General features: G+C 41.7%; 2 protein-coding genes across 2 annotated transcripts; one reads left to right on the forward strand and one right to left on the reverse strand.

Annotated features, from left to right (window-relative positions):
- The first annotated feature begins 1688 nt into the window (after positions 1-1688).
- On the forward strand, positions 1689-22149 carry cap2 (cyclase associated actin cytoskeleton regulatory protein 2). Its single transcript, XM_084919367.1, has 13 exons — positions 1689-1991; positions 6126-6247; positions 6328-6428; positions 7947-8024; positions 13391-13534; positions 14066-14151; positions 14536-14641; positions 18888-19083; positions 19192-19358; positions 19568-19691; positions 19790-19872; positions 20039-20182; positions 20283-22149. The coding sequence occupies exons 2-13, from the start codon at positions 6136-6138 to the stop codon at positions 20364-20366; spliced, it is 1425 nt and encodes a 474-aa protein (XP_084775493.1). The 5' UTR covers positions 1689-1991; positions 6126-6135; the 3' UTR covers positions 20367-22149.
- On the reverse strand, positions 22116-25141 carry aunip (aurora kinase A and ninein interacting protein). Its single transcript, XM_084919368.1, has 4 exons — positions 25036-25141; positions 24696-24814; positions 24394-24550; positions 22116-24071 (listed from the first exon to the last, which is right to left on the reverse strand). The coding sequence occupies exons 2-4, from the start codon at positions 24786-24788 to the stop codon at positions 23041-23043; spliced, it is 1281 nt and encodes a 426-aa protein (XP_084775494.1). The 5' UTR covers positions 24789-24814; positions 25036-25141; the 3' UTR covers positions 22116-23040.
- Positions 25142-25187: the final 46 nt, after the last annotated feature.

Raw genomic sequence — 25187 nt, forward strand, 5'->3', positions numbered from 1 at the left:
TGCATTAAATGTAATGTTGCTCGTATATCCCCTTTTTACTCAGTTTGAGCTTTCAGAGCACTTTCTCCTACAAGTTTCATTCACCCAATCACACACAATCAAACAGGGCTTGTATCTATACCTAAGCACTTTTTAAAATAAAATTCATGCACACATATTCACACTCCGATGGATACACAGGGAACAACTAAGTGTTCAGGATCTTGCCCAAGGATGCTTCAACACATGGAGGAGTTGATAATCAATCCAATGACCTTCCAGTAATCACAACCACCCCAAACGTCAGGTAGTGAAGAACTAACAGACACATAAGCACCAAAACGGGCAGTTCTTCTAATGGCCACTTGAATCTGACTTGAAAAGTGAGTCAGGTTGGGACAGACATTTACATGGTTACAGCCTGCTACAAAAAACATTTTGGACCAAATTCCTACTTAATAGTCTGAGGTCTTTTGTAGAAGTAGTCATAGTCCAGGGAGGACTCTGGTTGGTATACCTGTTCCTCATCTTCAAACTATGACAGTGCTTAGCACTGGAAACTGGAACTTTAGATGGGGGTCCCATTACCTGGACCTGATTCTAACTTACGCCCTGGATAACTCTGAAGACTCAGTGTTGTTGCACATTCTCAAGATTGTTTATTAATCTTTTTAATTTATTTGTCTGTGTCTAAAGCTTCCTGTGCTGTTTTGTTTATATTAGTCTAAACTTTGTGTGAAGTGGCTAACTTCACCCCCACCAATATTTAGCAGAGCTGAAATTGCAGCTTTTGAGAATTACCTCAGAACATGTCAGCTAGCTAGCTTACTGGAAACTTCTAACTACACTCAGCCTCACTGATTCCTAGATGCTACACCACACTGTTACCATACTGTTTATAAAAGATGGCTGTAGATGGGCATTCATTAGAAAAGTCCCATTATGAAACCTCAAGCTGTGCATTTACATAGCCCCTGCCTTGTTGTTTTGAAATCAGATGTGGTGGGCAAGGTGCAGATGACAAGGTAAGCCTGTCCTAAACCATACTTGGCTTTATCCTCTTGTCCTCTATTACTATAATGCTGACTCTCATTTACAAGTAAACCCCTGCTGTCCGTTAGAGAGAATGCAGATTTGAAACACTTCTACTCTGGCTTTGCTTTTCAGACCTGAGGCGTCAAGGAAGGAAGTTCACCACCACCAGGCTTTCTTTGCACTAGCTGGCTCAATGGGTATCACTGAAACGCTGAACAGGACCTGCTCTTGATTAGGAAATGCGCTTGTTGTAAGTCACCATGGTGATTTAACCAAGTAAAAAGATAGGCACTTTCATGACACAGAAACGCTGACTTTGTGCCCATCTTTTATATACAGTCTATGACTGCAACAGACCAGCGTATGTCTGCTATTCTTGGACCTCAGTAGGGTTAAAAATAGGGTTTGGTGTCTGTTTACCTTGGGGAACTGAGGGAGTATTTACGTTAAAGGTAGAAAACTAAAGGGCAGCTTTAAACCTTTAACTGATTTTGGAGGTATTGTTGTGGGATTTAAAATGTTGAAAATTTGCAGTCTTAAATTTTAAAGGTCAGCGAAGGGGTAAAACTTCATTTCATTCCCATGCACTATGAATATGATGATGATGACTGCCCAGCTTGTAAAAGGCCATTCCCTCAAAAGAGCCCCATGCCGGCATCGCCACAGCACCAATCACTTGTCTATTTTTAGCAGAGCTCTCCGAGGCTGCCATGTTGTCTGCGAGGCAAACGTCTCTCCCCCGGAGCAGGGAGGTACTGAGTCACGGTCCTGGTCTCTGCAGCTGTGTGGCTCTCAGGTTCAACGTGTTGCTTAATTAGGACATCCCGGAAGAGGAGCCGGTGCCGCGCGCAGCTGAGTGAAGGGGCAGGGGAGCAGGAGGGGACCGCAAGACAGCAGCGAACAGCCACGAATCCGTCCCGGCGTAATCACACCCCTAAAGATCCGGACAGAAATTTACCGCGGACCAGACCAGGGAGGTAAGATGCTTTTAGAGGATGTACTGATGATTTTTTTTTAACCAGTGTCAAGTTCAGTTCGTTTCAGTGTGGGGCGGAGGGATGGAGCCCCGGGGTGGGGGTGCGCATCCCTACGCAATAATAATGTCCAGACAAAGTGATCCCGTGCAGCCTGCTTTCGTATGTTATGGCAGGGCATGTGAGAGCACTGTTTGTCACCTCCTTTATCTCGATCGCTGCGGGGAGTAACATTATTGCGGCGCGGAATATGAAGCATCAGACTGAAGGACGGGTGAAGTCCTGTGAGCCGGTGCCATGTCATGTTTTATTATGGAGTGATGGTGTCTTCTCGTGTTTACACAGAGAGGGTTCATTTTGCAGCTGTGATAAACCAGTGTGAGTTTAAACAGCCCAGTAATTTTTTAGGATCACATATGCTGTGCCTCAGAAACAACAGGACGCTAATACGGCAACTAAACCTTTAAACCGACTTGGACAAGATTCATATGCTTTCATATTTCAAATTGATTCAGCTTTTTCTCAAAGATCTATCAGCACACTCCCAGCCTCTGGTCCATATTACATGAGTTACATATCTCTTTATTAACCTCATATAGATAATCCAAAATATTATTACATAAATAGTAATATTCTTAATCATAACAGCCAAACCTTTCACCATCAACTCCCACTGATCACATCACAGCTTCCCACATCAGTAGGTGGATGAAGAGTTGCAGCAGATGAAGAATCAAAGTGTCTCCGAGTGCAGGACCCAGGCCCACAGTGGAATATCTTACAGTAGGCCCATAACAGCAGGAGCCAGACTGCGTCCCAATATAGCCACAAAGATCAGATACCAGGCCGGGGGGTTCAGGAGGCACATGCAGAGTCAGGGTGAAGTCCCTAAAATCTTTCCACTGCATGTGCTGCTGGTTTTGCTGTGGAGTGTTTGTGTTGCTGGCCAACCCGACACCTGCTGACACTTAACTGCCTATAAACTAAACACTCCACATTTTGCACATTTGGACCTCTTTTAATGCTTCACAGGCTGATTCTATCACCTTACAATCACATATCACTCAGTACAGTCAGTATATAGTCCATTCATTCTTTTTATTTTCTTATCTGTTGTTTACATGCATCATTTGGCATTTGTAGTTTGTGTATTCTTTGCTTTGTTTGTATTTTCACAAGTCTGCTGCTATAACAACATATTTTTCTCTCCAGGATAAATAAAGTTAACTGTCTTTATGTCTATTATTAAGGAGACTGGGGTAAAGGCTATTTGTTGGAAATTACAGACACGTTAAAAACAGTACTGCCACATTTTCATGCCACAGAGATGTATCTCTGATACAGCCAGCAGGCTTAACCCCCAGGCTTCTTCCCATTAGGTCTTTGTGTTAGACTGAATGCATTCCAGTAAGTCCATATGAAAAGCCTAAAAGAGCATCATTGGCCATGTCTTTGCATTGCCATGGAGAATTTGGACAAGTGACAATAAAATCAGAACAGAGGCTGAGTGTCTTTGCTTCAGTCTTTATAGGCAAAATTTGAGGTTGTTGACAAGCGAGACAGTGATGAAGTGTTTTGGATTTGAAATAGTACAGTAGTTGATTTTTTTGCACTCTACTGAATTTAAATTTGAACTTTTTACTCTATCCACAAACCCAGGCATTATGTATTATAATAATCGTTCTATCTTTGAGTCATGTCAGTATTTAAAGATTATTTTTGCTGGAGCCATCAAATTTGACTTGACTCTGAAGATCAGCTTCAATTGTTTCAGCTCTAATAAAATCACATCTACTTTTATGGCAAAAGATTTTGAAATCTAAACATACAGTCGTTATGGTGTGTTCACAGAGTATAAGCAACAGGTATCAAGTCTACCAGATGAAGTATAAAAGCAGGTGTTACAAAACTTTCTGGGGCCAGAGACTTCTTAAAGGAAAGACTTATTTTTAAGAAATCGCTCATATTACTAATCCTCATATCCTCATGCGACAGTCTGATCTGTGTCACAAAGTTCGCCATGCTCACCAGCCTACGAGTCTGGCTAATATCCGAAGCTGTAAGAATGGTTCCCTTCCCACTGAGAGGAGTGAGTGATCTTATGATAGATCGAAGTGATGATATGACATGCTTGTTTTGCTGAGTTAAATGGTCTATATATGATCCCCTGTATATATAATAAAAGCACAATTTCATGAGCTATGGCGCATTTTGCAGAGCCCCTCGGGAGATCTGCAGACCTTACTGGATAAAGGGTGACAGGTCTACACAGTAGCTGACATTTTGCAAATATTTTGTATTTTTTATTTGTATTTTTTGGGTTAATGTTTAATATAAAGTTTTGTTTTGTAATCCCACTTGGATCAGACCCTCGAGACCAGAAGCTGGTACCAAAGTACAAACTGATAAGAATATTTTCAACTCATTGCTCAAACTTTAAGTGTCCTGCTTCAGAGAACACAAACGCTTGTTGCAAACCGAGATTCTGCTCTCCAGGTTTCTGGTCTTGCCTAAGAGCTGCTGTGACCCACAGAGCAGAAATAACCTCTGAGTCCTGAAACAGGAATTTGGCACTGCTGGGAGATTTCTCCAGAGACATTCAATGACGCCCATCAGGACATGTTTGCTGCTCACAGGACATAATTAGTAGACATAATTTACAAAGATTACAGACAGCGAATGCTATTCAGCCAACATAGCTGCCATATTATTGGAGAGTGTTTCCGAGCGTTTCTGTAGATCATTTTTGTAAAGCAAACAGAGCCATCTATAACTCACACCCCTGGATTGCATGTTGGACACCCAGGTAAATAGCAGGTGTCAGATTAGGAAGCATGTGTTACCTAGCAGTGGTTTGCGTAAACATGCAGCGGGTGGCTGGATTGAGTTCCTCCTCTGTTGACTAATATATGTTGGAAACAGGCCTGCATCGCTTCATAGTGAGACATATGGCTGGTCAGTGTGACAAAGTGGTCTGTGGAGTATTCTCGAATGTATTTCAGCGGTGCTCAGTTACTGTTTGTTTACCTCTGTCCAACAGCCAGAAACACGTGAATTTATGCAAATATGTTTCTACACTTTAAGTTTCCATAGACTAAAACAGAAAGCAGGTCTTCCCGTTGTATATATCTTGTCCTTCCGGGGTTGATGTTGGTCGTTACAGAGCAAAAACGTCCAATATCGATACATCAGTCCATATTTTATGCAAAATATAGACATTGATAAAGGAAAAGGAAAATGTTCTCAGTTCCTGCATCTTCAAAAAAAATCATGGTCTACATGGTCTGTGCTCAAGAGTGAGGCTGGTGTAGGTGCATCATTAGCTACCATGCACAGAAGTCTGCAGGGAAAAAGGCTACTGTCATATCCCTAAAACAGGACGAGGACCTGAGATGGTTTGAACAAGTGTAGAGGAGGGATAGTGGATGTGCTGGACAAAGGATGCTGAACATGGAGCTGCCAGGAAGGAGGAAAAAAGCAAGACTGCAGAGAAGATTCATGGATGTAGTGAGAAAGACATGCAGACGGTTGGATGTGACAGAGGAGGATGCTAAGTATAGGGTGAGATGGAGGCAGATGATCTGCTGTGGAGAACCCTAGGGGGAGCAGCTGAAAGAAGAAGTTGCACGACGATAGAGGAGCTTTTAGAGATTACCTTTTATTAATTTATTTGCACACACTATAACAAAAAGACCAAAAAAAGACAAAATTATTACACAAAAAAGAAAGATTCAAATCACTAAAGCACCCAAAGATAAGCAAATAACCATAAATAAACTGTATATTTAATCAAAGAATCCACTTCGTTGTTTGACTGTTCTCTCAGTCTGGCATCAGTTTCTGCCTTTCTTCATCCCGATTAGGTGACACTTTGAAATTGTTATGACCCAGGCTGTGACTGTGGCAGTGAGCCAGACACCTCATACAGTGACATTATTTATACAAGGTGTGCTGCACATAGCTAAATTTAGTGTTGATGAAAATCAGGAGCAGCGCAGTGAGAAGGTTGAATAGTGACAAACATCACCAAATAAAACAAAAATAATGATTATAAATGAATTGTAATGATTTCAGCTGTCATCATGTGACAGCAGCAGCGGCCATGAGTAAGAATCCGTTGCTGCTCTTGTTTTCCAGGTTTGTCTTCATGGAAGGATTAATGCAGCGCCTGGAGCGAGCTGTGACTCGACTCGAGCAGATGTCAGCGCAGGCGTCCAGCGGGATGGCCAACGGGGACTGTGTCAACGGCATTGATGGAGGCAAGTCTGTTAAACTTGCATTTGGAGGATTAAATTAAGACAAGCAAGCAAGTTAGCAGGATTTCACTGTATTTTTCCAGGTCTGTCTCAGTGCGTGGAGGCCTTCGACGTGCTGATGAGTGGCCCGGTGTCAGACTACCTGAACAACAGCCGCGCCATAGGGAGCGAGGTGGAGAAGCATGTAAGGCTTCACCAACTAAAATCTAAAGTCTCACATATGCTACCCTACGAATATAAAATCACTTGTAGGCACTGTCCATGCATCAGCTGCTGCAGACAGATGTTTCTGCAGCTGCTGCTGCAGCAGTCTTCTCTTACAATGTAGTAGGTCTCTCATTCTGCTGTTTGTCAAACCGATCATGATTTAAAGGGGCATTCCCTAAACCTCATACTGAATTCAGCTCATGCTTTATAAGGAACATATATTTATCCTCAGAGTGTCAACGGGGCTTTTTAAATGAGCCTCTTGCTCTTGTTAAAGAACATTATTTTTTCATTAACATGGCTTTGGGAAAGCTTTGTTGTGAAGTAGTTCACAAAAAAATACTATAACATTTGAAAGGTTAGCTTTATACTTTGGGACATATTTAGTTTCTTGCTTGCTTCTCAAGCCAACCATACAAAGGCAAGACACTCATCAAGACATTTAACGCTGTATAATTAAGATGACGTATTTGGTTTTTGCCATAAAGATGTGAGACTGTTGTCTGTTGTTTGGCTTTCTCTAAGAAAAGATCAGACTGTTCGTAAATGAGCGTCTAATTTTGTACCTGATATATTTATCTATAAACTAAGCTGTGCAAAGGAAGAAGAGCTCTCTGCAAAGGGAGCACTGCTGAAAAGAGGAGAGCCACCACAGATTTTCATTCTCTGCCAACCTTTATCTCATTGGACACACATTTATAAACACAGGATTGTCCCACTCTAGATTCCACTTAGATAGGCAAAGCTGTATGGGAGGTCCGTGGTCCCAAAGAAGGCAGACAACATGTCCGTGTGTGTGTGTTTCCTGTCCTTAACAAAGCCAAGGATGGGAGTATGATTGATCTTTGACCTTACATTCATTTATCAAAATGTTAGTGGAGGACCTTTTCCTATTTGGTAATGACCTCTACTCCCCGTAGGACCAGGAAGTGTTTTATGGTATGCCAGTTGGCAATAATAGCTGTGTTACGTCCTTGGAATGAATCCAGAACAACAAAAAGCCTCCAAAACAGACGTGTAAAGGTACTCAGCAATGCCTGAATTTCCTCTGTGCCTTGAAAGATGGTTTCCATTTCTGTGTCCCATCACTGAACACAGTGGAGGGTGTGTGTGTGTGTGTGTGTGTGTGTGTGAGAGAGAGAGAGAGAGAGAGAGAGAGAGAGAGAGAGCCAGAGGTGGTTTCTTCAAGTTTGTAAAGCTCCTTTTATGGAAAAAGCCTCCCCGGTGGTTCCCTTGGCCTGCAAATGGACCTCTCACACACACACAGAGGACACGGTTGGCTGGGAATAACCCAAACTAAGCGAGTGAGAGTGTGTGTTTGTGTGTGTATATAAGTTAGACATAGTCATTAGAGTGTTTGCCTGGATTTCTGCAGCGACTGCTCAGATTGTTCATGTTTTCTGCATGGTGAACAATCTGTGAAGACAAGCACTCATCAAGTATAACATAATGTATTATGAGATCAGTCCTAACATTTACACTTTGTGACTGACAGGCAGAGATGGTGATGAACGCCTTACAGACTCAGAGAGCTTTCATCAAGATGGCTGCCACACACCAGGAACCAGCGCAGGTACGACAAGAAGCCATTAAAAGGGAAACCTGCACTGATGATGTCACAGTGTAACCTCAGAAGCTGTGGGATGGTTTTTGGGGGATTGTTTTGTTTTGTTTTTTTTATGGGCACTGGGTAATTATAATATAATTTGTCTTATATAAAGATCTTATTAAACTTGTAAAACACAACTGAAAACATGAGCTAAAATGAACTGGCTTATGGAGTCGGGACATATTATGCATAATCGTATGTCACCGATTTCAATCTTTCACAAAACAGTACGATTTTATTTATAAAGCACCAAAAATAACAACAACAGTCACCTCAAAGTGCTTTATATGGTTAGGTAAGGACACTACAATAGTGCAGTGTTTTCTGTCTGATCAGCTGTTAAATAATATTTGATGAACTACAACAAAAACTACAAGTGTGGTTATGCACCCTGATTATTTAATAGCATATGGCATCTGTCCTTTTTATTCGTTTACAGGCTGCAGCCGGTCTGGTTTAACTCTGTCAGCTTGTTTAAAACTAAAATAATCCCACAGAGGTGATTTTGTTTTCTTTTTTCCGAGAAGCTCTTACACGACAATCACCTAAGGACAGGAGACTGAAGCTAGAATTTACACGAGCTCACAAACGTTGGGCCGTAGAAGTGTAGCCTGGTCTGATGAGTCTCATTTTCTGTTGTGACAGCCAGATGGTAGGGTCAGGATTTGGCATAAATAACATGAAAGCATGGATCCATCCTGCCTTGTATCAACAGTTCAGGCGGCAGGTGGTGTATTGGTGTGGGGGATATTTTTCTGGCACACTTTTGGACCTCTTAGTACCAACTGAACATCATATAGACATGTCTGTGTAGGTTGTAGACATCCAGATCTTGGTAGTCTAAGGAGCTTGGAAAGAAAGTGACTGGACTTCTTTAAGCTTAAGATGTTTCATGTCTCATCTGAGAAGCTTCTTCAGTTCTAAGACCAAATGTTGGAGAGTCCCAGGTGTTTAAACCTTAGTGGGGATTGTCCCTTAAGAGGGTCATTGACTTACATTATTAATGATTTGCCTCATAACATGAGGCAAGGTGGAAAAAAGGCAGTTCTGAAGGGAAGGCCAACCACGTACTAGCGAGGTGTACCTAATGAAATGGACAATGATATATGGTGGACAGCTGTCCACATACAAAAGGTAGGTTAGACAGTCAGGAAGAAGGGAAGACAGAAGAAAACAAGGCATCATTACAGGGAAAGACAAAAACAAAGAAGATGAACAAGGAAAAGTAATTTCTATAAAAAATCAGGAGGACAAAGAAAGAGGATGGCAAAAACAGGAAAACCCCAGGAACTCAAAACAGAAACCAAAACTAAATAATATCGCAACAAGTACCACTCAACATCACAAAAAGATGGCTCCATGAAATCTAACCTGATATGACAGAGCAGTTCAGTGCTGTTGTCTTAGCAACGTATATCAGGTTTATTGGCCATCGTGTTGTTAGGGAAACACCAGTCATGGCCTCCCTGCCATAATTATTTTTCACTGTATCCTCTTTATTGTCTTTAGAGCCTGTCTGAATGTGACGCAAACAGTGTTGCCATGTGACTGGATTCCATGACTGCGATTGGCTGTTTGTGTTTCAGCTCTCAGCTGAGCCACACAAAACCTGCTGAAGCGTGGTGCAGCTCTCATGACTTTAAGGGCCAAACTGCATCAAATTACAGCAGCAGCCTAACAGAGAGATGAGCTGGGCCTCAGTCCTCTGTAACGGTCTGACCCATGTGTTTCCCAGCAGGCCCGTCTGTTCACAGAGGGATTACTCTGCTCTTTGACCAAGAAAATGCTAATACAACACATTCCCAACATGTTCACGTATAGAGAACAGAGGGGTGGGAGAGATGTCTGTGTGTGAGAGAATGATATCATCCCATTGGCCTTCTGCTTGTGTTGTATGTGTGTGTGTGTACAGGGTCCACAGAGCCCACCAGGAAGTGATTACTCCCAATCTGTCAGGTCATTGGTTGAGAGGCTGTGAAACGAGCATTCAGAGATAGTCAGAAATGCAAACAAGGAAAGAGTGAGAGAGAGAGGGGGACTAACCCAGGAGAGGGGTGGGCTGATAGAGAGGAGAGACACATTCAGCATCACAACGAAACTCAAAACAAAACACGGAAAACGGGGAAATGGTGGCTCAAGAGCTGCTACCAACGCCCTGATCCAACCACATAATGGCCAATGAAAGCTTCTTTCATTGTCTTTTTGAATGTGCAGCATGAGCAAAAACTTCACACCCTCATGTTGTAACCCAGTTAAAACCGAGAGCAATGAAACATAAATTAAAACTGAGTTAGGTAAAACCGCACACCTTTGGTGTCTGTCAAGAACAGCTGGTAAAATTTGGAACCTAAAGACCTGAAGCTTGCATGAAAACTGTAACGTAGTTTTCAAATGTTCAGATGTTAATCTGCATTCGTATCATGCAGGATGAATAGGAATAAAAAGACACTTCTGTTTATAACCTTTAAAACAGGTTGAACAGCAGATATTGTCCAATAGAAGGTGCCCTCCTTGGTTTAACTGTCATAGATGCCAGTTTAGGTTTGAATTTATAAGGCCTGATTTAAGCTTTCTACCTTAGCATGAAACTGTTTCCTTTGCACAGTCAACATAACCTAAAAACCTTTCAGTGCACAACCAAACACCAAAAACAAAAATACTCCCCCGAGTACAAAACTCTCTTCAGAAATCTCTCACAGCCTTCCGCAGTCAGGTCTATATCTGTAGCCCTCAGCACAGATAGAGAAAAGTGTGTAACTCTGGGCAGTGCCCCTTTTCTATCCACACACATACATACACACACACACACACACTCACACACATGCGCACACACATATCTCCAAAACTTCTGGCCTTTCTCCACAGCGCAGCTCTGTTGTGCTCTCTGACTTTTTATGGGCATGTTCTATATTTGAGCCTGTTGTTGGTGTGCATGTGTGTGTGTGTGTGTGTGTGTGTGTGTGTGTGTGTGTGTGTGTGTGTGTGTGTGTGCGCGTGAGAGAGACAGTTAGATCGAGTGTTAGACAAAGAGAGAAAGAGTCAGAGAAAGTAGGCATCTCACTCTCTCTCACTCTCTCATGTGACCTCAGGTTGGCCCGTTAACTCACCGTGTGTGTGTGTGTGTGTGTGTGTGTGTGTGTGTGTGTGTGTGTGTGTGTGTGTGTGTGTGTGTGTGTGTGTGTGTGTGTGTGTGTGTGTGTGCGTGCCGCTGGTCCCGGCAGTTCACACACGACTTTCTGCCTTTGATGCAGCACTTTTGTAGGAAGTCAAGTCCTGTGCTGTTATAACGCACTGAGCTCAGCCAAACACATGATGTGAGCTGACGTTTTTTATCCTTTTTGCCGGATTGTTCTCAGCACTGAAAGAAGCAAAAAGCTCAAAAATCTGATAGATGGCAATAATGATTCAGTACACTCAGCTGAGCTTGTCAATAACTCTTTTGTCAGTGTGTTGATAGCTCAGCAGTAAACAACAAAAGTGGAAATGAATCAATTAGCTGCTCTAATACATCTCGCCAGCACGTGAACCTTCCCACAGCTGGGATGGGAGTGCAGGCGCTTCTTTTTTGCAGAAACTTCTCCAGGCTTTGTAAAAGTTTGCAGTTCCTCAGCTGGCAATCGACTAACGTGTACGGCAAGTCATTCTTTCTCACCCCTCTGTGTCCGGGAATTCTCAGAGCAAACTGTTTGCAAGCAAACGAACCAACGAAGACTGACTCTGTGTCACTTCCTTCTGAAGCGGCCAAAGTGAAGTCATCAAAGGGAGGTGTGCAGGAACCAGAAGGTGGAAAACAGGCCAGAAAACTAGTGCATCCACATGCAAACAAACACAGAAAACTGGGAAATGTGACTGTAGAGGCAGAGGACAAAAAACAGCAAATGGCACGTCTGCATGGCAAGGACCATGACACTGGGTTGGGGGTGTGATACACTTCGAACAGGTAATCATTAAATATGTGATCATATAACACAACAGTTTTAACACTCTTAAAGAGGCTGTCCTTATGAACATATACATAAACATAACATACACAAAGGTGCACCCAGCACCTTTGTGTATGTTATTTTTTACTCCCTAAGATCCTGCTTACTTATATGGGTGCATTACAGTTGGATTTTTCTGCACCTTATACGTTACTCTGCTCATCACAGACTTATTGTACCTCATGCATCCCGAACAAGAGCTCAGATCTCAGCAGGGTAAAGTCAGATGTTTTTCCTCTGAATTTATCCTCCAGTACTCATAAATTTGTATTAAATGAGTAATTGCTCGCCTTTAAATACTGGCAATAGAGATAACAGATTAGTAATGGAAGGAATTACTACAGGGAAAGGTAATGGAAAAAGTTACGCCTTAGGGAGGCAAACTTCACCCCTCAAATTTTGCTTGCTACCTTAAATTCATCCTACATGCTCACTCTTAAGCACGGCCTGTTTGCTGCAGCAAAGAGGTGATGTATTGCTTCAAAGACAGCCATTAGGTGGACTTAGAGGGAATAAAAGCAGCTGGAGGAGCAGAGAAAGGGGCGTCTGTCTGTGCTTACGAAGATCATGTGCGTCTGATCAGGGGAAGAATTTGTTGGGAAATAAAGTTTAGTGCTGTTTTTGTTGCTCTCCTGCTCTCGAACATAAAACTTCTAAACCTGATGCACATGAATAGATTTTCATTTCAAGCATCAGCGTCTAGGTGATGCATGTATCAGGAGCACCGCTGCAGCTTAACCAATCACTGCCAGCTCCTCCTGATTGTTCATCAGCTTCCTCCTGTCACAGCTCATTAGCTCCATATGCTCTACATTACACTCATTTCATAGCAGATCAGAACATGTAAGCAAGTAGCAGCTATTTGCCAGTGAAACGCTGTGTTCCTGTACTTCTGTGAGCGCGGGTGCATGTGTAATTGATAAACTGTAAACATTGGAGAAACGGTATGCCTTACAAGGCCACAGGGATCTCCCCATGAACTGAGGAATGTTTTCAGGCTCGGAGCGATGGGGAGGGGAGCTGAGAACTATGAGACGAGCTATACCGTAACTGAGATCTGGATGTTCCAGTGGAAAAAAGGCCCGGGCTAATCAAATCAGACCGTCTCCTGCAGCCCAGTTTAGGAATTGCTGGATGGTGCCGAAGTGGGCATGGAAATATAGCTCAGATTCTAAAAGTGGGGCTAAGGAGGTGGCTAAAATATACTAGCGAGTAAGATTTTACAGGCATCAGTGTTTCTTAAACAAATAAGAGAATTTGATGTTTATAGGGTTCAGATTATAATGACCCTTCTCTTTTACACCCATCTCCTGTCCTCTTCCTAATTTCTCCCTCCTGCTCTTGCAGACAGAGCTCCAGGACCTCTTGAAGCCGATTTCAGATCACATCCAGGAGATTCAGAGCTTCAGAGAAAGAAACCGTGGCAGCAGCCTCTTCAACCACCTTTCAGCCGTCAGCGAGAGCATCCCCGCACTGGGCTGGGTGGCCGTGGTAAGGATGAGCACACATGAATGTGCTGTGTAAAGATTGGCATGTCTGATAAACCCTATTTAAGCCACAATACAAGAAAGAAAGCATATCAACTGTCTGAACAGAAAGCTATTAGCTCTTTTTGAATTTGATGGTCCTCAGGAGCAAGTATTCGACCTTTATGAGTAGAGTGTGTGTAATAACCACCTGATGGTAAATGACGCTGATGTTAGCTTAAACCCGTCAGACAAAAGCAAACATGAAGTTAACTAAAACTAAAAGTAAGACCTTATTTTTCTTCCTACAACATGGACTTTTTCTGTTTTCCATCAGTACAAAAATTTCTTCTGACTTGAGGCGAAGATCATTTATATTAAGATCAAAGATCACCATCTCCAGTGCTTGAATACAAGTCTTTGAAGCTGCTTCTGGTCTGTGCAGGTTACTGTCAGGATGCCGCTTTTCGCCACTTATGAAACGTGCTGAACTTAAGATGTTCAGAGAAGTGTTTATGTCACAGCTTTCAGGAGATTTTATCTCTCCCCATCTCAGAGTCAGAAGCCTGGTCCATATGTAAAGGAGATGAACGATGCTGCCACCTTCTACACCAACAGAGTGCTTAAGGACTACAAGGAAACGTAAATATAGCTCATTTTTCATCTTTTCTAGATATTTGAAACATTACAGCTGATTTATTTATTCCATAAATGACAATTCATGCAAACCATGAAAGTGACTGTGGTAAACAAATCAGGTAGAGAGATAACGGGAGGCTAGAATGCAAAAGTAGATGAAAATTAGAAAGGTAGCATGGCGAATGCAGACTAACGGTGTTCAACAATAAAGTATTTTTTTTGTTTATTTCCCAAATTGTTAAAACATTTCTGTATCAATTTAACCTGCAAAATGCTGCATCGTGAGTTTCTTGCTCCGCTCACCTGCTCAGGTCCATCCTCATCCACAGCCTCAGCCTCCTTCATATATAATTTTTTATTTGACCGTTATACGTTTGTCTCTCCCAGAGACAGACGTCATGTGGACTGGGTGCGCTCCTACCTGTTGATCTGGACTGAGATGCAGGCGTTCATCAAACAGCACCACACAACAGGTCTGGTGTGGAGCAAGAGTGTGAGTACACAAGTGAGCTGCCAAGTAGATGGATTCAAAAGGCTTTTTTGCCTTTGTTAGTACAATATTGTGCTGTTTTATGTTATACTCACCACCTTCTCATACCTGAATCACTCCTGTTACTAGTGCTTTATAATGTCAGCTGTGTTTTCGTTTGGTTTCTGTTCGCACGGCTTGATTGTTTTATATCTGCTCAAAATAACTTCTACCATTTTTAGTTATGGAGCAGTCAGTTACATAAACCACTGCAGGGAGCATGAATGAATGAATGAGCTTCTCCTCAGTGGCCGCTCACCGCATTTCTCTGTGAAGCTTTCAAAGACCTCTGTCCCTCCCACACACACTCACACACACACACACTGTTAATGTCTACTCAAGGACTAACCTTTGCTAGATCTCAGAGATTACAGTGATCTGAAACCAAATCTTTTTCCCTTATCGGTTAGAAGAGTTTTTCCTCTTGATTTGGTTACAGAAAGAAACAACAAAACTAAAGCTTCACTTTCCTTATTAACTGAATTGTTGATCCGAGGGGAAAGATGCCTGTTCACTCTTGCTCTGAGCCGCAAGTGAGGATCAATAATGCTGTCATATTTGTATGCAAACTACGAGGTTGCTGCCAGGAGATGGTCGGGAGATCTGAGCTTAGCATGAAGAATGTTAACAAAGTGAAACAGCTGGCCTGGATAGTGTCATTCATAGTTTAATTTTAAACTCAAATAAAATAAATAAAATAAACCATTTTCATTACTGAGCTTTAGAGGTGCTGTGGAGATATAGTCATCATGGACACCCTTTTTACAGGGTGGAATGATTGTACAGCATATTTAATACCTTTAACAAAACAAGAACCAGATGCACAAGTTTGCCTTCATTTCAGATTTTATCTCATTCATAAAGGCTCAAGTAAATACACACACGGCCACTAATATTTGGTTAAATGTCCCTTAGCAAGTTGCACCTCTACCGGACGCTTTTGGCACCCATCAATAATTTTCTGGTATAAATCTGGCCGGATATTTGACCACACTTTATGGAAGAAAGATAATGTTAGAGTTCATTTCATTTAGTTGGTTTCCTGGCGTAGACCCGGCTTTGAAGTGCAGTCCACACAGGCTGCACTTCAAAGGTAAGGCCATTCAAGAATCTTTGTCTCGTCTGACCACCGTCTCGCTTTTCCATGTGGGCAGCTGCAAATTTCAGTCGAGGTTAAAAGTGTCGATTTAGTAGCAATGGCTTCTGTCTTGGTCTGCACCCTCTCAGTCCATGACAATGAAAAACTGGTTTCACTGTGGACAGTGATGCTGGTCTTCCAGCAGATTCCAGTTTCCAGACTTGAGCCTTGGTGGTTTCTGGTGACTCCTAACCAGTTTCCTCTCATCTGAGGGTGAAAGTTTGGGTCTTCCTCCTGACACCGGCAAAGTGATGGCCCATTTCAATAACTTGTATTTAAGTACAGTTGTTTGAACTGATAAATCCTGCAGTTGTTTAGAAATGACTCCAAGAAACTTGTTTAAATCCACAATTCTCCTTCTCAGTCTTCACTGAGTTCCTTGGACTTTCCCGTTGTTCTGAGTATTGGTCAGTCCAGTGAGTGCTTTTAAACTAATCCTTTTATACTGGCAAAGAGAAACTACAACGTAGTCGATCATGATCACTAATGAGAAGTTAGCAGGCCTTGTGAAGTTAAAAAAGTTAAAAGATTTAATGTGTGTTTTCTTATTTTTTAAAGTCATTAAAGATGTATGCAGTACACTCATTCGACACTGGAAAAAGAACAGTTCGAAGAAATCATTCGTGCCCTTGATGAGTGGATGTAAACTTCTGACCACAACTGTACCTTTGGACATTCAGGGCAGCTGCTTCCTTCTGTTTGCACTCTAAGTTAAGAGATCTTCTGCTCTCAGCAGGGAATCAAATAAGCCCCAAAAGGTTCACTTTTTCCTTTATTGCAACATGAAACGATGAAAACCTATGCTCAGCTAAAACTAATGCTCAACAACTGTGCTCACATGTGTACTGTCTGCATGCAGAAACTTGAGAGCCTGCGGCGGCTGTGTGTGTCAGCTGCTGGCCCTGCTGTCGGACAGCAGAGCTGCTGCATGTGCGAGAGACACAGAGTGTGTGTGCGCAAACAAGGACCGGAGTGTGTGGTACCAACAGGTGGTCCTCACGATTTACTTGAATGGAGGTTTTCTTTACAGAAGTTGCCCCGACAAAGAGCCTGTGTACACACACAGCCTGTGCCGTAACCGAAACTGCAGGGCTGGTCCCTCTTCACCGATGCAACGCGTCATCTGCTGCTCAGACAGCGCTTTAGTGACAGGCCTATCCACAGGCTGACATATGGACCCATGCAAACGGTCACATTAAACTAGACACAGGGTAAAAAAAACAAAAGAACTTAAAACGTTAAAGCAAGTCCGATTCTGAGTAGTCAACATCACACTTTTAACACTTCAAATATTTGTTCCAGTTGTCCCTCGGGGGCTTGTAGTTAACATGATTCTAGTTATCACTGTTTAAATGGTTGAACTGACAGTTGTTTTATTTATTTCAGCTGATTATTTCTCGTATAAAATCTTTGAAATCAATAAAAATAGTAATTTCTGCTTCATAAATCTCAGAGTGAAGCCTTCAAACCTTCAAGCAAGGAGTTCTTCATGTCAGAAACAGGAAACAATAGATGTCAACTATCTAATAGATTTTTGATTGCTTAAGCTGTAGTTTAAAACAGCAGAAATTAAGAAGATTTTAAGTGAAGCTAATTATATTAACACAAGGAGCCACCTTTTTTTTCCACCTAAATCCTTTTTGTACACAAAAACCCACAAATACACAAAGAAGTGCTCAGTAGATAGTTTTACAGCCATGCATGAATGTGTGCGTGCACACATCTGCTGGTTCTAATCCAGAGGCATGCAGTGAGCTGTTTAGTGTAACAGGTCTACATTGTTCAGCAGTGATATTCACAACACATGTTACTCGTGTCAAAGGTCAAGTCTGAGCACTCAGAGGCACGTTTGGTGACAATTTAACCCTGTGGTAGGTGTGTGGGTCTGTCTGTGTCAGCTGTGCTAGATCTTCAAAAAGCAGATATGTGCGTGAGTGTGTGTGTGTGTGTGTGTGTGTGTGTGTGTGTGTGTGTGTGTGTGTGTGTGTGTGTGTGTGTGTGTGTGTGTGTGTGTGTGTGTGTGTGTACCCTTCTCTTCCTTACACATCAGGGCTACTTAAAGGACCTTTTTCTTCATAATTTAAATTCTGATGTTATAAAAAAGCTGTAATGAACGAAATTTGGGAAAATGAGGCAAAAAAACATCTTGATTTTTCTTTTCTGGCACAACAGTGCATCCATCTTCTTACGCTTATCCAATTCAGGGTCGTGAGGGGCGAGCTGTGGTCTATCCCAGCTGTCGTAGGCCGAGAGCCGGGTACGTCCTGGACAGGTGGCCGGTCTATCCCAGGGTTACGTTTGAGAAACAGTGCAGTCGTAAAATTTGGGCCATTTCGATGTGAAGCTGTCTGTTTTTCACCCATCAAGTAGGAAAACTCCTGTTTGATCCTGGGAGGAGACAGGTCACTTTGGGGTTGTGTCAGCACAACAGCTGACATTCATCTTAATCATATTTCATCAGTTTGTTTTATCTTTTTTTTTTCTTAGTCGTTATTGTTTTGTTTCTTGTTGCATTGCCTTCATTTTCTTTATTGTTTAAATTTGTTTGTTTAGTTGTTTTGTTCTTGTCAGTTTAATTTTAAAGGGAAAGCTCACAAACCAAAGATGCTGTGTTTCACTGTATTATAAAAGCTTACTTTAGTTTAAAATAGTATCCAAATTCATTCAAATAAAAAAAAAATTAGGTAAAGATTTTGTTCAGATTAACTTGTTCAATATTCGTGCACAACACTTAGCTTAAGTAGTTAAACCAATATACAGGATGAGTCATGTGAACTGAAGGCAACGTGAGTGAGATCTGCTTAAATTGAAGTTACTAAATTTAAGTGTTTTAACTTTCTTAAAACTCAAACAGTTCACATAAAAATGTGATTGTGTTGCTTTGTGTTTTTTAAATTACTCACATCAAGTGTCAGAGGACCAGGATCTGCGAGCACCGCAGAGTTGTACGATTTAAGTACACTTTAAATGAAATAAGCAGGCAGACCTCAGATTCAGAGTCAAATTAAAATATTTTAGTAAATATACTTGAATTATTTTTAAAATATTTTATTTTCTTCCAACATCTCTCAGGGCCCCATCGCTCCTGCTTCTCTCTTTGATTCGCCCCCAGCCCCGAGTGCACCCTGTCCACCTCCACCACCTCCTCCACCCCCTGGCCCTCCTCCGGTGTTCACCGATGACGACGCCAAGCCTCAGGCGGACGCCGCCGTAGCCCAGCACTCCGCGCTATTTGCCCAACTCAACCAGGGCATGGACATCACTAAAGGTGGATCCACGAGCAACGCAGAAGAGCTGAGCGACAGTTTCCACCTTAATTTAATTTAAGCTTATATTTTTAAACTCATAATGTTATCCTCACATTTTCCATCTGTAGGTCTGAAGCATGTGTCAGATGACCAGAAGACCCACAAGAACCCCAATCTGCGTTCTCAACAACCAACAACAGCCAAAGGCAAGAACGCGGGGCCTGTGGCTTCACCCACTACACCTGCCCAGAAAAGACCCCCTCTGCTGGAGCTGGAGGGGAAGAAATGGAGGGTGGTACGTGCAATGTGTAAATCCTATTTTGAGGATCATTTGTATTTAATTAAACCCACAACGGGAGCTGAAATGAAGAGCACTTTGGAAAATTTCAATGACAATTTAATTTGCGCCTACCCAGCTCTCATTTATATCGTAGAAACAAACCCAATCCAGGTGTCCTGGTAGACCGGCTGCTAATCTAGATTTTTGAATCCTTATTGTTGCAGGAAAACTTTGAGCAGAAGCACGACCTGGTGATCGAGGAGACGGAGCTTAAACACGTGGCGTACGTCTTCAGTTGTAATAACTCCACCCTGCAGATTAAGGGCAAAATAAACTCCATCATCATTGGTAGGCTGCCTGAAAACAAAACCAAAATCATGAGTTTGAGCACAGATTTCATAATGTGGGATTATTATCTTCATCTGGTTTGTTTTCATCCTGTCTAGACAACTGTAAGAAGCTGGGTGTGGTTTTTGAGAACGTTGTTGGGATCGTGGAGATCATTAACTGCAAATCGATTCAGTTACAGGTGAACACATTTTTATTTTGACACAGAATTAAGTGATGTACCGAGTGTCTCGTAGGTCCGCTTTCATTTTCTTAAAACTGTTCAGAGTTTTACACCCAAAGTGTAAAATAACATCTCACCGTGCCCAAAAAAAGCCTGTCAGTAAGTGTGGCATGTCTTTCTGCAGGTTTTGGGAACAGTTCCCACCATTTCCATCAACAAGACCGAGGGCTGCCAGGTCTACCTGAGTAAGGACTCCGTCAGCTGTGACATCGTCAGTGCCAAGAGCTCTGAGATGAACATCATGATACCTGAAGGAGAGGACGATTACGTGAGTAACCGAGATAAAGACTGAGCTAATTCTCTCCATGTGTGCAGCTGTTCTTACACTTACTTTGTTTTTGTTTTCCTTTTTTTTCTTTAAAAAACAGAGGGAGTTCCCAGTGCCGGAGCAGTTCAAGACTGTGTGGAATGGATCCAAACTGGTGACAGAACCCACGGAGATCGCAGGCTGACTTTGTCGTCCATAGAACACAAATATATTTCCATCCTCCTGATGTTATCCCTCAGACATACAGTGCTGTGAAAAGTACTTTCCCCCTTCATAACTTTTTTTGTATAGTTGTCACACATGTTTTTAGATAATGAAACTTTAATCAAGTTTTAAAATTAGATATATTGTTCTCTGCTGACCAAACAGAACACAAAGGCTCATCTCACGCCAAAAAACATCCTGATGGCCCCTGAGACTTTTGAGCAAATATTCTGTGGACTGACGGGACAAAAGCTGAACTTTCTAGAAAGATTGAGCCACTTAATATCTGGCGTCAAACTAACACAGCATTTCATAAAAAGAAGATCATACCAAAAGTAAAACGCGGTGGCGGTAGTGTCAATGTCGGTGGTTGCTTTGCAGCTTCAGGACCTGAATGACTTCTGGGCGACTCTGCTCTCTACCAGAAAATGCTGATGGAGAATCTTCGGCCATCAACGGTGCTCAGGAAACTCAAGGACATTTGGCTTAGTCAGTAGGACAATGATCCAAAATACACCAGGAAGTCCACCTCTGAATGACTCAAAAACCAAAAACAAATTGAAGGTTTTGGAGTAGTCCAGTCAAAGTCTGAACTTAAATCAGACTGAGATGCTGTGGCATGACCTTTAACACATTGGAGAGTCTCCAATGTGGCTGAATTAAAACAATTCTGCAAAGATGAGTTGGCCAAAATCCCTCCACAATGATATGAAACACTCATTGCCAGTTATCGCAGTTCTTGCTATCAAGGGTGGCACAACCAGTTATTAGGTTTAAGGGACAATTACTTTTTCATACAGGTAGTTTTAGGCAGTTATATTCCTTTGATAAAAAAAAAAAATCATGGTCATCATCATTTAAAAACTGCATTTTTATTTACTCAGTTAAAGTTTATTTCCTGATCTTAAACACATAAATGTGAGAAATATGAAAAAAAAATCAAGAAGGGGGCAAATACTTTTTCATAGCGCTGTAGGAAAAGTTTTCTAATAGGCACGTAGATTAACATTTAGTCCACTTGCTGTATTTGTGACTTCATAAGAGGTTTCTCCAGCACTTCTGCAGCTGTTGTCTGTAATGAATCGGTCAGTATAACACAATCTCCCACTAGTGGTGAAGAATAGCTCAGGTTTAGGTGTCACACACCAGAGCACACTTACATTTCTGTGCCAAAACAACACAGGCATTTATGTGAGAAAGTGTGACTGCTGAAAAATAATATTTCAAAGGCATTCTCATCAATAGATCCGTTTCCTTAAAATATAGATTTTAAATGTTCCAGGATGACCACTAATAAGACAGTACTCCACTTACACCTACTGCAGAAAACTTAAAAAAACACCAACATTACCTTCAAAGAGAGAAAAGCAAATAAGAGTCTGTGGTACATTTTCCATCCAATAAAGTGCTTCCAGCCACCTCTGTAAAGAGCATCGTGCCCAGCAGTCAGTAAAGTAGTAAAGTCACTGTGAAGTACATGCAGTATTGTCCTTATTCTGCATTAACAGCTGCTGTTGTGATTGAAATGATTAATTAGCTAATTTCTTTTACTGTACAACGTATCAGCTATAGTGGTAACGGTTACCTCCGAGCACTTCCTATGTTTATTGTACTTTGTATACCACTCTTATTTTGTAGCACACAGCACCAGCATAGCACAGATGAAATGCTGATACTAAAAATATAATATACGAGAAAACAATTTTATGTAATTCTGTGTCTTTTCTTTTTTTTTTTTCAAATAAAGTCAAAACCTCCCAGTTCTGGTTTGTTAGTTTTATTTTGTGTGAGGGGGGAAAAAAGCACAACAAAAAGAACCATGAAAGGAAGAAACAAAGAATAAAATCTCTGAAAACTTACAGGAGATCAGCCTTGACATGGAAAGAAGACAATCACACAGTAAAAATATTTTCAGAGTAGAAAAATAAACCAAAACAAATGTTCTTCCGGCTCATCCTTGTAAGGTAAGAACTGATGATATTTGGCCATAATGGCTTGTAATATCACAGAAGCAGCTCTCCCTGTTTTGAGCAGGAGGGCAAGAAGTCCTAACCAAGAACAGGCAAGAACCTGGCTAACTTTTAAAACAAAGGGACTCGTGTAGAAGAAAGCCTTCAATCTGAGACAGGCCTGACACAACAAGACCTGCAGCATACAAGCTGGCCGTGTACTGCTAGGTTCATAGACTATATAAAACCGTGATGTTACTCACTGGCTGGTGAAGTCCCGGCTTTAATTCTCACACTGAACATCTTGACTTCCCCATTTTAGTGTTTTGAAACAAGAAGAGACAGCGAAGGGGTGCAAATCCACAGACACTACACACTCGTATGTCAGCAGTCAGATAAATCACAATTTACAAACATTAGGTTATGAAATGAGATCTTGAAACTCTCCAGAGAAGAATTAACTGGGCTAATAACTCAAAGGCGCTGAAAGCTAACTTTCCTGTAGACTTGCAATAATCAGACTTCTTTTTTCAGTCCATGAGCTGCCCCCTACTGGCCATTAAAAAGAATGCAGGTTTACAGCACTTCCCCAACCTGGAAGTCCTTAAAAAAGGATTTTTCAATATTTTATCCTCCAAAATCCACATTTTTGGAAAAAAATTGGAACAGCATCTGAAATCTATAGTGTCTTTAAAAGGCTGTTTTTCAGTGTTTAATCACTACATTTCCCTGAGAGTCTTGAGTAAACAGCATCTCTTCATCCTCTTCCTCCTCCTCTGGCAGAAATTTGTAAGCACTCACCACTCCCATGCTGACGTTACCCTGATCTTTGAGAGGACTCCTGGTGTGCAGACCTCTGTGTGCGATCACCCTGAACCCTTCAGAGTCCTGAGTGAACAAAGTGGCCAAACTGTCCTCATCGAGTTCTCTGCTTCGCTGCTGCGGCATCCGCCTTTTGAGAGGAGAGCTTATCGGTTTTGTCCTCTTGATCTGGAAGGCAGAGCTCTCTTCTTTTGCAGCCTTTTCCCACAGCTGACCTGTTTGTTTCCGAGGTGAAGCGGTTTTTGGTTGTGTCCACTTATGATTTGAAACAGGTGTGAAATGAGAGAAAGATGAGTCTTTGCTTGGGGAATTATAAGACGGTGGCGTGCTGTTTTCCTTCTCATCAATCATATGAGAAGAATGAAGACGTTTAAAAGATTTTTGAGTTGAAGTTTGTCCTTCTGCATCTATCAGTTTTCTAAAGACCTCCTCATTCTGCAGACTGTTTAGGAAACTTGGCTCAGAGCTGCTGAAGTTCTTCACTGTTGTACATTTGTGGCTAGTCTGATGAAACTCATTTTCAGTGTACTGACTGAAAGTGAACTGCGGGTCCTGACTCCACGTCTGTGGCAGAGGTTGACTGTCATCTGGTGTAAAGGTGGCATCAGAGACCCTCCTCTTACTCTGTGGTGGTTCACACTCTTCAGGCTTCTCTTCTTCAGATTCACAGTATATGTTTTGTAAAGTTGAATGGTTTTCTGAACGCGTCTGCCATAATTCTGTTTCCTTCTCAGTCACATTTTCACTTGTACACTCGTCAACCAAAACAGGCTCAAAGTTGGAGTTTTCAAAACCAACATTGCGCCCTCGTTTTTTCCCTGATGCTGTGGCTGTCGGTGTAGTTGAGGCAGATGATGAAAGAGGCTGCACTGAATCCATGTTTGGTGGCTCAGAAGTGGACATCTTATTGAGGACTTTTAGAAGAAAGTAAGAAAAAAATTATGTTAACACAAAATCAAATAATTTACTGTATTAACTTGTATGCTTGTTGGTCACTTCATTAGGTACACCTGTTCAATTTCTTGTTAACACAAATATTTCATCAACCAGTGATGTGACAGCAATGCAGACATGATTAAAATGACCTGCTGAAGTTAAGACTGAGCATCAGAAGTGAGATGAAAAGCGGTTTAAGTGAGTGTGGACATGGCATTGTTATTGGTGTCAGACAGGCTGATCTAGACCATCAGACTATAAGATTAGACTATAACTTTCGGCAGACTTTTAGATGCTTACCTCTCCGATGAGCTGTGAAAAAGGCAGATATGGAGCTCTGTTTGGTTTTTGGCATTTCTGTTTTGGTCTGAGTGAAGTTGAGTGCCACAGCCAAACTGTACCCAGCACCTTCACAAAAGGGGTTCAGCAGTTTAGAAATGGGACGGCTACGGCGCTTCTGAAAGATATAAAAGAGAACACAGTGTGTAAACAGTAATAGACAGAGACTGCAGATCAGCATTTTAGTGTATTAAATAAGTGCTCTACTCAGGCATGCTGGAGAAGCCATTCAGTCAGTGTTCAGACCCTGTTTACACAATTACCTGTTTAGCTTTTCCTTTCAGCTCCACAGTGTCCAGCCAAACATCACAATCCTCTTGATCAAAGGTCTGTGGTGCTGCTGCAGTGCTCTTCATGGTGGACAGCCCAGGGAAGATATGCTCTGTATGAAATAAAAACAGGATTTTATAAACGAGTTAGACATGCCGTTTATTTTAAATAAAGAATCATTAAACTTTAAAAACTATTTTCATGTCTCTCGTTGATGAACATGTTTGCAAGAAGCCTTTACTTATCTTTAACTAATTCAATAACGCTACCACAGTCCTGTGAGTTAGCTAGAGTTGGTTAACATAGCTCTTAAAACAGATTTTTGGGAAATACCTTATGATACAATGAAGATCCAGAGTAATATTTTGAGGTTTCCTTTGCAATTTTTTATAATCGTTTGTATAACTGAAACTCTCTGGTACTCGGTTCAATCTGCCGCCTTCAGGACTGTCTGCCCCTGATGATTGACTGTGTGAAAATGCCTT

Source organism: Perissodus microlepis, chromosome 22 (assembly GCF_051167445.1).
Source record: "Perissodus microlepis isolate ML-2025 ecotype Zambia chromosome 22, ASM5116744v1, whole genome shotgun sequence".
NCBI classification, from domain to species: Eukaryota; Metazoa; Chordata; class Actinopteri; order Cichliformes; family Cichlidae; genus Perissodus; species Perissodus microlepis.

Coding starts and splice junctions, on each gene's coding strand:
- cap2 (XM_084919367.1), top strand. CDS start 6,136: ATGGAAGGATTAATGCAGCGCCTGGAGCGAGCTGTGACTCGACTCGAG. Junction 13,535..14,065: donor CACTGGGCTGGGTGGCCGTG/GTAAGGATGAGC, acceptor TCCCCATCTCAG/AGTCAGAAGCCTGGTCCATA. Junction 14,642..18,887: donor GTCTGGTGTGGAGCAAGAGT/GTGAGTACACAA, acceptor AACATCTCTCAG/GGCCCCATCGCTCCTGCTTC.
- aunip (XM_084919368.1), bottom strand. CDS start 24,788: ATGAAGAGCACTGCAGCAGCACCACAGACCTTTGATCAAGAGGATTGT. Junction 24,551..24,695: donor TGAAAGGAAAAGCTAAACAG/GTAATTGTGTAA, acceptor TATATCTTTCAG/AAGCGCCGTAGCCGTCCCAT. Junction 24,072..24,393: donor TTTCACAGCTCATCGGAGAG/GTAAGCATCTAA, acceptor TTCTTCTAAAAG/TCCTCAATAAGATGTCCACT.